Here is a 14,606-nt window from a genome sequence, read left to right as displayed (position 1 = left end):
ACCCTTAACTTCACAAATATTATACTCAAAGTGGATCTTAGACCTAAATGTAACAGCGAAAACTATTAAATTCTAGATGAAAACATAGGACAAAATGTTTGTGACATCAGATTAACAACTATTTCTTAAGATATCAAAGCACAAACTATTTTAAAAATTGAAACACTGAATTAATCAAGTTAAAACTTTTGCTTATTGAAAGTCATAGTTAAGGAAACAAAGAGGCAAGCCACAGACTGGTATAAAATTTTTACAAAATATATCCAACAAAGGGCTTATATCCAGAATATAAAAAGAACTCTTTTAATTTAATTATAATACAAATGTAACCCAACGAAAAAGTGGGTGAAAGATTTGAACAGACACAACACAAAGGAAGATATACAAATGGCTAGGAGTCACAGGAAAAGATGCCCAAATCACTAGTCATTAGAGAAACGCAAATTAAAACCACAAGATATAATTACACGCCACCTAGAATGACTGAACTTAAAATGACTGACAATGCGAAGTGCTGGCAAGGAGGCGGAGGAATTGGAATGCTCACGTACTGATGGTGGAAACGCAAAATGGCACAGTCACTTTGTAAAATAATATGGTACCATATATTTTTCATATGATAAATTCTAGCAATTCTACTCCTAGGCATTTACCCAAGAGAAGTAAAAACATATGTCCACACATAAATGTGTACACAGATCTTCACAGCAGCATGAAAAAAATGTTTAGGGTGACGGGACTGTTTTCTACCCTGATTGTGGTGGTTACAAAACTGTATACAATGACCAAAGTTCACCAAACTGTACACTTCAGATTGGTAAATTTTATTGCATGTAACACTTTAATGAACAAAAAAGAAAAAAATTTTTCATAAAAAAGTAAATGTGAAGATCTAGAAAGATTAAGACATTTCTGGATATATAATTCTCCTCTTAAACTTTATAAAAGAGGTGGGATTTTCGGAGACTAAAACCAATCTTTAGCAATGAAAAACTTCTGATACCTTAAAAATATTCCAAGCTAACATAAACTAACATAAGACTTTCTGATAATAAGCCATGCTGTTGTTTATAATGAATATATTCAAAATCCCGTGCACTGATTTTTACCATAGTTCTTTACCAGCAGTTAAAATCAAGATATAGGAAAAATAACACAATCAGCCGCAAAGAGGAAGGAATACTGGACATTTCTATTTAAAAAAATCAGTTTAAAGAGATAATCAATACTGATTCAAGACTTTCCATCTCCTGATAGGAAAACAATGTAAAGACCCTGTGAGAAAATGCTCTGTGTGGCAACTGCCATGTAATCTACCAGTAATCATCTAAAATGAAAATGTATGTGTGTTTTTCTTGCCAACCTCTTCCTTATCTCCATTTCTTTTTCCTTTGACCAGCAGCAGTACTGACCCAGCTTAATATGTTTTATACTATCCTTTACACTTTCTCAAAGCCATCCTTTACTTCGTTTTCTTGTACGTGACAATGCCAGAAACACAAGACAAAGAGTTTGTTGAAGGTGAGGTTTGAGCTGCATTTTTAATCCATCATATGGAGGACCAGTTAAATATCTTTGATGATATTAGAAAAGAAAGTACAGTACAGCTATAGACCGAATTCTTCATAATAGGGAGAAAGCAGAGGCTGCCAACGGGATAAAGTTTTCTTGGATATTGGTCGGCCCACAAAATTTTTAATGAAGGCTGTAGGAAGTTGCTGTGGATACGCGTCTTTCAGCACCTCTGGGTACTTTTAAAACTTCTTCATGACCAAGATCTCCCTCCAGAACCGTGTCTCCGTTGACGATGATCAGGGCCTCATCTTAGTGGTGTAGTCAAGGGAAGATCTAAGAACAGCTTTGTACCTAAGTGTCTTGTGGTTGAAACAGACATGGATGAGAGCCTTGAAATGTGCAGTGGAAGGCACTGAACCCACTGGACCGCCAGAACACCTGGCCTTTGGTCCTGGCTCTATCATCCATCAGCTGTGCAACCTGAACTTCAGCCTCCTCATCTTTCCAAATGGTAAGCCCAGGTTCTCCACCACCGTAGAGAGCGTGTCAAGAACCTAGTAAGGTAGTACACGTTGACAGCATCCTAACAATCACAAAGAGTTACAGTGTTTTATTGCACAGAAATAATTATTTTGATAATACTGAATTTTGAAACTCAACAATTAGTTATAGAATAAAGATAAAATGCCAGACATTTTGCTAGGCACTGGGGATTATAAAGAATAATGTATAGTTTCTAAACTGAAAGGGCAGACTCAGAAAAGGCTTCAGAGTCAGAACTTAAATGAATAAGTTTTTTCTAGGAAAAGAAGGCATCTAAGGGTGAAGGAATGGATATAGTTGGAAGAAACTGCATATGGTTATGCAAAGCCACCTCTTAAGAGCACAGACACTAAAGCTCCAGTACCTGCATTTGAATGTTGTCTCCACTACTTATCAGTTATTCTTGGCAAATAACTTAAGTTCTCTGTGCCTCAGTTTCTTCATCTATAAAACAGGGACAACAGTTCCTACATCATCAGGTTTTCAGGAGGACTAATTAAATAATATTTGTGAACTGCTTAGAAAAGAGCTGTATTAGTCTGCTTTCTCTAGGTTATACTGTGGTAACAAATTATCCCAAATTTCAGTAGCTTATAATAAAGGTTTATTCCTCACTCATCTTACATGTTGGCCACAGCCCTGATCCGTGTGTCTTCTTCATTCTGGGGTCTGGGCTGAAGGAGCAGCTTCTATCTGTCACATGCTTTTCTCATGACAAAAGGAACAGAGCAATGGCAGAACCACACAATAGTTCTTAAAACTTCTGCTTGTGAAGCATCATTCATCACTTCTGCTCATGGTCCAGTGGCTCATGTAAGTCACAGAGTAGAGTCTGGTGTTAACAGGGCATGAAGAGGCAGGCCCTGCAGGGAGGGGCCCGTAGAGATGGGCAGCAGATATTCTCAACAAACAAAACAGTTGAACAAACAATATAATCTACCACAAGTGCCTGGTACATAGTAAGTGCCATGTGTTTGTTCAAGAAAAATAATTGATGGCACAGAATCCCGAGACAGCATGAGATGTCGGGAAGAGTAAGATGCTCAGTGTCCCTGGAGCACAGGGTCCACAGGGCTGAGAGAGGGACCTGAGGAGGCCTAGTTTTGAAAGCCTCTGAAAGGTTTTTGCCTAAAAACAGGTAAGTTAGTAAAAGGCAAGTTACAGTAATGAAAATTTTATAGCTATATTTTATGAGGCACTTCTCTGACAGTTTTATCAAGACCTTGGCATGATTTCATCTGTTCTGCACTGAACATTTAAAAGTCTACTAATCACTCCCTGTGTAACACTTGTCTAATAAGACATTCTGTCAGCCCTGGACTGAGTTGTAATTGTCATGACAAGGCAGAGGACAGAAGGTTTCAGGACAGGGGAAGGGGGCACAGAGAGGAAGGGAGGGAAAATGGGGGGAGAGAGAAGGTATGAATGAATCAATGAAAGAGAGAGAGAGAGTTGTACAATGGACTGATAAGCACTCAATTTGGTGTTGGGATTGTAAATACTGTGTTATATAAGAAGGTGAAAGCACCCTCTAAATATGGCTGTTTCTTAAGGATTCACTGTCATCTTCTACTTCTACCCTAGGTTCTTTCACAAGCCCAATCCACCTCACAGCTCTAACCAGCCTTGACTTCCCTCTGCAGCTTCTGTCCTCATTTTCTTTTTCTTTTTATAAATTTATTTATTTATTTATTTATTTTTGGCTGCATTGGGTCTTTGTTGCTGCGCCGGGCTTTCTCTAGTCGCGGTGAGCGGGGGCTACTCTTTGTTGCGGTGCGTGGGCTTCTCATTGCGGTGGCTTCTCTTGTTGTGGAGCATGGGCTCTAGGTGTGCGGGCTTCAGTAGTTGTGGCACGTGGGCTCAGTAGTTGTGGCCCACAGGCTCTAGAGCACAGGCTCAGTAGTTGTGGCGCACGGGCTTAGTTGCTCCGAGTCATGTGGGATCTTCCTGGAGCAGGGCTCGAACCTGTGTCCCCTGAGTTGGCAGGCGGATTCTTAACCACTGCGCCACCAGGGAAGCCCTGTCCTCATTTTCAATGAACTGCTAGAAAATCATCTCAGTCCCTAAAGTGCAACTGAAAACCTTGGGCATCAGATGAGTTACCTGACCTGCTATACTGTACCCTTCTTTTGGTGAATTGGGAAAAGAAATCTAAGGGAAGCAAGAATAAGGAAGAAGAAAAGGAAGCATGAAGAGCAGAGAAAGACATGAAAAGCAGGGCAAGGCTCAGAGGACCCAACTCCCCATCCTCATTCACCCGAGACGCAGGTCAGGGCTCGAAAACTTACTCCAAAGAAGTTCTGATTTCCATAGTAGATAATGCTAGTTCCATAAGCTTTCTCCTTAATGATATACCATGACTTGGAAAGCCCATCAACATAAGGTTCTGTTTGATGCTTTTTCTTTTACAGTTACCGTAAGACAATGTTTTATTTTTTGTCTTTAAAACTCTTGTTGGAGGAAGACAGACAGACAAATCACAGCCCACAAATGAGCCATCCTGACTCCTTCAAGGTTGCTCAACTCTCTCCTTCCCCCCTTCTTTGACTTACAAACCCTAATAAGACTTCTATAATCTTGCACCATCGTGAAGTTTTTTGTTTGAAAAGCTTTAAAGATCCTCACTGCCTACAGATAAAAATACAAACTCAGACCACATCCAAAGTCCTAACGAATCTGGTGTGAATCTACGTTTCTAATCTTGTTACTGGGTAGGACAGATTTTCTTTCACACTAAGGTTGCTTGATCACAAGATAATCAAAGTCTGACATACTGTACAGAACAGGTAACAAACACAGGAAATGACTAGATCGTAAATGGACAGGTTGATGGGGAGAAGCCTGGAGTCTGAGAAGTACAGGCCTGTCTGTTCATCTGCTGCGAAACAGCTTGAAAGAGGACCAAATGATGATAAATATGTGAACTGTAAAAAGAGAAAAACTGGCAAAAGCAGGCTCCTACTATTTTAATCACGCTAGAATCAGCTCAGGCCCGAGACTTCAGCTTTTGAGAATGAGGGCACATCCCAGGGGTAGTGACTCATAACTATGATTCATAAGATGGCAGAAAATGAAGAAGTGCAAGGATACGGATGGCCCAAAGACTTTCTGCAGAACCACAAAAGAACTTAAATAAAGTTCGATAAGAAAGCAACGTTTTCCTTAAGGAAAAAAAAGTATTAATGTGTAACAAGACTGAAGGAACTGTGAATATATAGAGTGGCCTCAATTTTTGAAGGTCTCTCACCAAAGACGTGAAGAAGAGTAGTTAGACATGAGGTGGGAATATGATCAAAGTAGGTGTATAGTAACATTTTGAAGCACTCACTTACACTGAAATATTTCACTTGGCTACTATAGCCAAGCTTTCCAATTACGATTTTGCAAACTTTCAGGAAAACAGTCGTATTTTAGATATTAAATGTTGGTGTTGGGACTTCCCTGGTGGTGCAGTGGTTAAGAATCCGCCTGCCAATGCAGGGGACACAGGTTCGACCCCTGGTCCGGGAAGATCTCACATGCCGCGGAGCAGCTAAGCCCATGCACCACAACTACTGAGCCTGCGCTCTAGAGCCCGCGAGCCACAACTACTGAAGCCCACGCGCCTAGAGCCTGTGCTCTGCAACAAGAGAAGCCACCGCAACGAAGAGCAGCCCCTGCTCGCCACAACTAGAGAAAGCCTGTGCGCAGCAACGAAGACCCAACGCAGCCAAAAAAAAAAAAAAAAGTTGGTGTTAAAAGCCAGAATTGTCAAAGGAAGAACAACGCAACATTAAAACATGTATCAGTGGTACATGTGAATACAGTTAAGTCCCCTACATACAAACAAGTTCCGTTCATAAATCCAATTTGTTTGTAAGTCCAACAAAATTAGCCTAGGTACCCAACTAACACAATCGGCTATACAGTACTGTACTGTAATAGGTTTATAATACTCTTCACACAAATAATATATGAAAAACAAACACAAAAAATAAAGAAAACATTTTTAGCCTTACAGTACAGTACCTTGAAAAGTACAGTAGTACCGTACAACAGCTGGCATCCAGGCGCTGGCATCGAGCGAACAGGCAAGTAGCAGCTACGTCACCGCTGCTTTTATGCTTGCTTCCTGACATCCTGGGCTTGAAATAAAGATTCTGTACTACTGTACAGATACTGTATAGAGTACGGTATTGTACTCTATACAGTACCGTACAGTAAAGTACACAAAAACACAACCACATGTAGAGGATGCACGCACGTGACAATGTACGCCAGACACGTGAACTAACTTGACTGGACATGCGAGCGCGCACTGCCATCTTTGAAAGTTCGCAACTTGAAGGTTCGTATGTAGGGGACTTACTGCAATCTTAATCTTTACGTAAAACCGAATGACCTTTAACCTTTCTGGCAGCAGCTGGAATCCCTGAGGGATCACAAAACAGAACTGTGGAGAGACAGCTGTCCTAGTCAAATTAACTCATTATTGCTCCTCATAAGCTAAACACACTTCCCCAACCCCCCTCCACCCAGGAAAAATATTTAGTCCTTATTCTCTTCTGTGACATCACTGAAGACAGAAAGTGCACTGCCACCTAGCAAAATACTGTCCTGATGTAATTTATCTCCTCCTCCTCTTTTAGCCAGCGGGATATTTTTAAGCTCAGTATTCAGAAACATTTCTAATCATGAAAGAATGGGTGACACAAGGAGAGAGAAAAACCAGCCTAAGCAAAATAAATCCACCAATAACTAAATAAAATAAACCCAAAGTTGGCAGCTTCTCAGAGGGCATGAGTAAAGGTTTTGGTTTCTATGACAGCAGATAACACATGACTTAGGTTTATACAAATGTCTTTTTATTAAAAAAAGCTCTTTCTCTTAAAAACACAGATTGAAATAAAATTACTTCCTTACTACATATAGTATGTTAGGAGAACTATTGGTTTCAGAGCTAAAAGGTGATTATTTTATCAACAGGTTTCCTAACATTCCTCCAAAACACTGAAAACCATCTGTGCATTTCTTTCTGGTAGTAAAAATTTTATTTTCTTTTTAGTATTTTATTTAGCATAAAAACAACCCCCCCACACACACACAAAAACAAAAAAGGGAAGTTGCCTGATAAATACGGGGAGAGAAGTCAGGTTGAGCAAGAGACATCTGGGACAAGCTGTGGCTTTGTGAATCTCAGATCTCGATCCCTCAATCAGTGGTGTGTAAACCAAACATTCACAAATAATTTTAATATCCTCCTTTATAATTATCCTTATCTAAAGTATACCATATTATATTAAATATTTCATAACAAAAGTATGATTTTTCTGTAAAAAGTCAGAAACAAAATATTCATTAAATTCAAAACAAGCACTAACATCTATGGTATAGCATGAAGGAAAACTGGTGTAATTATCCCTGATATTAACATCTTAAGTAAACATAGTATCATCTAACTATGGTGGAATAATAATAAAGAACAAGGCTGATATGAAGATTTATCAGACTTGTGTAATGGTAGGAGGTCAGTAATATTAGCTGAATTAGTTACTATAAAGTGAAGATTCAATTGGCTCAAAGGTGTTTACTAATAGTGGGATTATTCAAATGCTAGCTACATTCATCTGGGGATTATATTTCAAATACTGAGCAATTCTATTCACTCTTCTGAAACCAGGAATTTTAGTGCTAAAAATCTGTTAAACTTCTGATTCCTTTAAAAAATTAAATCAAGCACCTTACCACCTGTTAAGCATCTGTACGAGAAAAGACTGATCACAACACACATACTTTAGATTTTAAAAAGACTAGAAAGAGATGAAAAATGCAACCTCCAATTCTAGAGCACTGAATGTCACAAAGTGAAACTTTCTGAGGTGACAGCAAGAACTTATTTTAAAACCAGGAATCTGAAAACAGAATAAAGAAAGAAAATGGGATGCCTTAAAACAAATGAGTCACATAATGAGTTATTAAAGAGGGGTTCAGATAATGTGAGCAAATCAATTAACAGTAAACTAACACAATGAAATGTAACACAATAAGGTACTTTTCAAATTTTTGAATGCTTTAGGAAAATATCCAAAAAAGGGCTCAAGATTATCACTGCTAAGAGAAACAGAACGTTATCATGAACAAAGGAGTGAATTCTCATGCTGCTTTCATTATGAAAGCAGTGAACTATCTATTGTCTGCAGGCTGGTTAAGTACCTGCCAATCAAGCTGGCAGTTCAAGTGGGGATGAGATTAGACTGGGCAGAGCCTGGCCACTGTGCCCCACAGGATTAGTATGACCCCAGGCTGTCCTTTAAATCACTACAAGTCTTAAGAATACCAGGTGGCTCAGATGGCTTGAAGACCCCACAATGGAGTTCAGCTCTGTGGTCCTGAAGCAAATCTGGGCATCTGAGAAAAATGTTTAGGGAGGGGGAAACAAAGTGACTTCAATCCCCAGAATTCTGGCTGGATGTTGTGAGGAGTGAAGGATTAAGTTGTATATGAAAAGAATAAACATAGAAAAGAAATAAAACAGAGAGCATAAAGGAAGGAAAGAAGTGAGCAGGCTTAAAGTAATGATCCAGTGTCTTAAAATACCATTCACCCAGGAAACAAGAATAAGTAGTGATAACTTACTTAAAATGTCTGCAGTGGAATGCAGTTATTTCCAAATCCTTTCCCTTTGATGTTATACATGTTACTATAAATCCAGTCTGCAATTTTCTTAGTCTTTTCCAAGAAAGAAATTGAAAACTATATTTCACATATACTAGTTATAAACTTATTTTTAGATGAATTTGGGAGTTCAAATTTAAGCCATGGATGAAAAATAAAGCTCAATTTCATGCTTTAGATTCATTTTCAATACCTCATAGAGTTTATTAAAATAAACTTATATGCTTATTAAAGTAAAATAAAATAAAATAATAAAATAAAATAAAACACAGCAGGGTGGGGATGGGGGAGATGAAGGCGGTCTGGCACACAGACGAGATGCCGCCCTCTTCCTTCTCTGGCCACACACCCTGATGAATCTCCCATCAGTTCCAATCCACCTGACTTTCCACTTAACCTTATTTTTCCCCTTGCGTGACCATGTCTCTTTCCAAAACAAGCAGCATATCTCTCACTAATTTTGGTAAATCCAACTTCTTCATTTTCTTTTTCTGCCATTTTGTCCTACTATGAGTTCAACTACTAAGTAATTTAAAAATAACACTGACAAACTCAGCTAAAACTTTCATTAAAATTACCTTGAAAACTGAGACAAACTGGCTTCTTTCATCTCAATTATCCATGCAACTGGCTTTTTCATCACTAAGGAAGTAGCTTTGAGATGCAATCTGACACCTGAAGACAACTGAATATGACCCATAATCTAAATATGACATTTTTCCTAAAGTTTGTTCAGAAAAGAGGGGGAATTGGGCGAGGGGGGAATCACACTTACAAGTCCACTTATGGCTACAATCCAGATGTAGGAACCAGAGGTGAAAAGCTATAAAAGAAAAAAAAAGGCAACTAAAAATGAAATTCAACTGCCAATCACAGCATATTTATTTTTACATAACTACAGCCATAACCATTTATGTTGTCTTAATTATACATATCTTAATATAAACAAATAGAAAATTAATAAATATCAATTCTGTTATATCAAAGAAAACAACATAATTAATTTTTCTTTTCTTTTCTTTCTTTTTTTTTTTATACCAAGACCTAACTCAGCTTTTCAATAGCCTAAAACAGATTGGTTGAACCCAGCCCACTCCCGTGCAAAGAAAAATAAGTGCAATTCAAGCATATTCTTATTTACAAATGGACATTAATTGGCTTAAAGTAAAATACTATATAGAAAGAAATTATTAGCATTAACAACATACAACATATGTAGTCACCATCCAATGCTTGGTGTTAAGTAATGACATGTAATATTAGTTTATGTAATTCTCTCATTTCAGTTTCTTGTTATTGCTACTCTAGTTTTAGATGGAAGACATCTGCCATCATACAGGTCCATGTCCGATGCTGCTCTGCTTAACTGCTGATACTCTCATTCCAGTTTACCCAAGAAAGAGCAAACTAAGTAATGGTATCAAAGTTCATTAATGGCAAAAGCAGTTAGAATTGGGTCTCATGAAACCTCTCCCTTTGTTTTCCAAATCATTTACATCCAAGGGTGTGCTCAGCGTTTAAAAAAAAAAAAAGTCACAAGACATCTCAAAGTGTTCCTGCGAGAAAGAAAAGATTTGTAGCCTAATAACAGGATATTATTGGGATGATTGGTGAAATTTGAATAAGATAAAAATTTGAATAAGATTGTATCAATGTTAATTTCCCAATTTTGTTAACTGAACAATGGTTACGTAAGAGAATGCCCTTGTTTATAGGAAATATACACTGAAATATTTAGGGAATAAAATAAAGTCACATATATAGATTAAAAAAAAAAGACTTGTAGCTTAGCGTTTGTTCACATTTAGATCTTTAGATGGGGAGTTTAAGCACTTCTGCTCGTAGAGAAAGAAGCGGGTTCATTGCTGACACTGTGCTACATGAAAACCTCAAAGTGGTGCCCATTTATCAAGGATACATAGAAAAAAAGATACACAGAAAGAAGACAAAGGTAAGAGATGACAAAGCACAAGTAAAAAAAGAATCTGACCAGCTGTGCTCTTGTGTTAGCTAATGTGGAAATGAGCACTGGCTACAACTTCAAATTTAATCCCTTGATCTAAAATTTAATCCTTTGATCTAGCGTGGATGCTTGATCAGTGTGAATGACTGATAATAACAAGGATGAGAATGATGTGGAAAAATATTTTTCTGTAGTCTTCTTCTAAAAGTTTAGAGAACAATAAAACAGCTAACACTTTCACAGCACTTGCTGTACGCTTTCTCTCACAGCTGGGCTCCTTGAGGGCAGGCGCCACATCTCATGCTTCATTTTATCCTCCGCAGCCCCCAGCACCGGGCATTACATGACTGGCTCTTGGGCCATGTGTACTTAAATGACCCTTCACAAATATTGTTGCTCTCCTGATAATGATTAAAGTCATTCATTCACTCATCCATTCATCCGTCAAACGTCCCTGGTTTTAAGAAGTTGTTGAGTAAGAGACAGAGGCACAGAAACATGTGCGAAGGTCCAAAGGGGAGGGATGGAAGGAGAGAACAGAAGTTTTGGGAACAAAAGGTTCACGCTCATGTCAAGGTGGGGAGGGGTGGGGGCTGACATGGGACAGGCAAGAAGAAACCCTGGATGCCATTCATGCTAAGGACTTCAGATTTTATCAAGAAGCCAGGGGCATCTCCACCTCTACTTTCTGACACCAACTTCTACTTCACCAACAAAACAAAACAAAACAAAACAAAACAAAAAAAACAACCCACTCACAATCTCAGAAAAACCAAAGGTGGCAGCCATAGAGACACAAATGATTAATTAATAATAGGAACCAATTGACTTAGTTCTTATTATCTGTTCAGATTACCCTAAAAACTCAATGCTATAATCTCTAATCCTTCAAATGACCCTGTAAGATAGATATCGTCGTCCCCACTTTACAGATGAGCAAATGGGGGATCAGAAAAAGTGACAGAGAAAGAAAATAATTACCAGAGCAACTAATTAAACCAAAGTCTACGTGGCTCTAAAGACCTTCCACAATGCTCCACTGAATTCCTACTCCATAATGAATAAAACAATGTTTTTCACCCTCAAAGATGCTCTATAACTAGAGTCAACAGTGAAGCTTAGACGTTTCCATAACTTGACCCAAGTCTCAAGGTAGTGTGTGCCATGTCAGAACTGGAACTTGGGTCTCCTGCCCCCCATCCAGGGTGCTCTTCTACCGTTGCATTCTGCTTTCTGTTGTAACATCTTAAAAAAGAATTAAACATGCCACAGCAAATCCTAGTAGTAAGAGTCAAATGCGGAAATGGGCTATTAGGTTATATGAGTATTCGGGAGGATAAGGGAGAGTGTAACGCTGTATAGGTTGAGAGATGAAGAATAAACACATTTCATGAGAAACGGCTGTAAAGTGGTTAGGAAACACCCACCCCAGATGAGCCACTGCTAACACAGGACAGCAGACTAGAGAAGTTAGAGGAAACGCTGAAGGTTAAAAGGGGAGGGAGCAGGGCATTCTACAGTGACACTGGTATCCGGTTCCACGTGCGTGGGGTAAGGAATGTTATGAGCATAATGGTGGATCAAAAGGCCAAGCTACACATGGTACCACAGGAAACAGCAGAGTAAAAGTTTACATCAAAAGGTGTGAGAGTGAAAGAAAAGTGACAGGTACTACAGGTTGAAAACTGAAAATCACATGTATCTTCTATTACTGGGCCTGGGACCCAGGAGAGAGCAATCAATATTCATTGAATATTGGTGAAGATAATCTTTTTCAATTTAAGTCAAACAGTCAGTCCTCTAATGGCCTTCGTGTCAAACCATCTAGTGGATGGTGAGAGTGCAGTCAAGCCCGTGCAGCGCAGGAGTTATGAAGCTGGCAAAGCATATCTGGTTCCTGCTTCAGAGCTTTATTTGTGACACTCTATTCAATAAATTAATTTTGACAGTGGTTCTCCACTTTCCACCTTTTGACTGTTCTCATTTGTTTCCACTTCATACTATGATTTTTAAAAAATACTTAAACGCAACTGGACAATGAAATTAAAATATTTTCCACCGATTCAAATTACAGTGAAAGCTCTTATCAGATTTCTAAAGGCTATGAAAGTATTCTAGTATCTTATATTCCTTGAAGTTCTTGTTCTGTAACACTTCCTTTGAACGTTTGATATAGATCATGAAGCCAAACTTATGGGAAAAAAACACATTGTTTTCAAGGAGATCAAATGAGAAAAAGACCGAAAAAAAAAAAAAAAGAGAGAGATCTGGTTAAAGAAACATGAACATAAAAATGCATACTGTACCTGTAGTCCCAATATATAAATCAGTGTCTTGTTTGTGATGGACAACGGGCCCAGAATATGTGCCACCTGGACTCTCGGGATGGAGCAGTAAAATGGTACAAACAGAGCAAACACAGGTGCCAGGCTATGCAAACAAACAAACAAATAAAATCACTATGGTATAACACTCAATTTAAAATACCAATGGTAAATGTATATCTGAAGTAACACTGCTTATCATTTTATTTCAGTCTGAAAGCATGGTCTTAGATACGCAAGTTGGTTTCTATACGTACATCACATCCAAAATAATTTGTACATATATACAGCATTTTATGAGACCTCTAATTATCTAACCCTTGTCGACCCTCCCAAAACTACTGCAAAGAGGCGGTTCAGCATCTACTAATGAACTGTCAGCACTGTGAGAAAATCTAAAGTTGATGCTGTGTGTTCTTCTCACGAATGACCTGAAATCTGATGAAAGAGATTAGATGAACCAAAAGCAAGAAACATTACAATTCATCACACAGTCAAATCCAAAATCTTCATCTCAGACATCGTCCAATCACATTTCACTCCAGCACTTGACATGGCTCGCCGCTCCTGTCCTCCCTTCCTCAAATTCCTTCCTGCTTTTGTCTTAAACCCTGTTTCTTGCTGGTCTGCCCATGTGTCTCCCACCACTCTTCTCCTACCCTCTCCAGGGTTCCATTATAGTCTTTTCTTCTTGCTCCAGTCTCTCTTGGTATAATCCTAAGCCCTTCTGTGGCTTCAACTAAAAAAATGAAGTGAGTCCCCAAACTGTCCGGCTGTCCCCTCACCTTGGCTATGAAACTCGATTTGATACCTTCGACTTGACATATTCAAAAGTCACAAACGTCTTTCTACTTAAAGTCTTGTTTCTCTCTAATCCATCTGCTAACACTGCCAACAGTATTGTCTTCCCCAAACACAACTCTGATCATGTCACACCCTTGTTTAAAACCCTTCCTTCCACAGGCTGCCAGTATCCAAAGAGGAAATTCAAACATCAGCACGAATGAGCAAAGTCCTGCGATTCTTTCTTACCAGGGTGGTTTCTTGCAACCGTCCTCCTCTCCCTTCCCCTGATCTGGCCCATCTCCTCTCACCCCCTCCCCGCCCAGATGCTCCCTGGGCACCTTAGGCTCTGATGACTATTCACTGACACAAGTTATTCTTTCAACACAAGAGTGTCCGTTGCACTTTTCTGCTCAGGAAACTTACACTTACGGTGTGTGACAGAGCTCAACTCTTCCCAGAGATCCCTCCACCCTCCTGCTGGTTAGCTGCTCTCCTTCACCCTCACAGCTACCCCAGTGTCACTGTTTGAGTGAGTCTGTGTGAGACGCAGTGGGCCAGGCACAGCAGCTCCGTCCACATCTCTAAGTAAGAAGCAGCCCTGAACCTCAAGGAACTAGAGCTCCAGGACGGCGAACTCACATTCCTACGAGGGCGAGGTGGGAGACGTGAATGAGGCATGTGGTTTGGACACACACTTAACACCCATTCTTCATTAAACTCACGGCTTAATTTAATTAGTCTTTTATTTTCTCATGTTTTGGATAAGTGGCATCGTACAAAGAACGACTGCTTTTACCATAAGAAAAATGCAAGAAATATTT

At 39.1% G+C, this 14,606-nt stretch overlaps 1 protein-coding gene across 1 annotated transcript in view; it reads right to left on the bottom strand.

Annotated features, from left to right (window-relative positions):
* UBAC2 (UBA domain containing 2) overlaps positions 1-14,606 on the bottom strand; it is a 172,000-nt gene that overhangs the window by 52,103 nt on the left and 105,291 nt on the right. The window contains exons 5-6 of the mRNA XM_036831551.1: positions 12,982-13,105; positions 9,488-9,535 (exon numbers count right to left, since the gene is read on the bottom strand). Of these exons, the coding sequence (XP_036687446.1) occupies positions 9,488-9,535; positions 12,982-13,105 (172 nt within the window). The remainder of the gene's footprint in view (positions 1-9,487; positions 9,536-12,981; positions 13,106-14,606) is intronic.

Source organism: Balaenoptera musculus, chromosome 18, assembly GCF_009873245.2.
Source record: "Balaenoptera musculus isolate JJ_BM4_2016_0621 chromosome 18, mBalMus1.pri.v3, whole genome shotgun sequence".
NCBI classification, from domain to species: Eukaryota; Metazoa; Chordata; class Mammalia; order Artiodactyla; family Balaenopteridae; genus Balaenoptera; species Balaenoptera musculus.
Note: the sequence above shows the minus strand (reverse complement) of the source record. Positions and strands in the feature narration are given on the sequence as shown.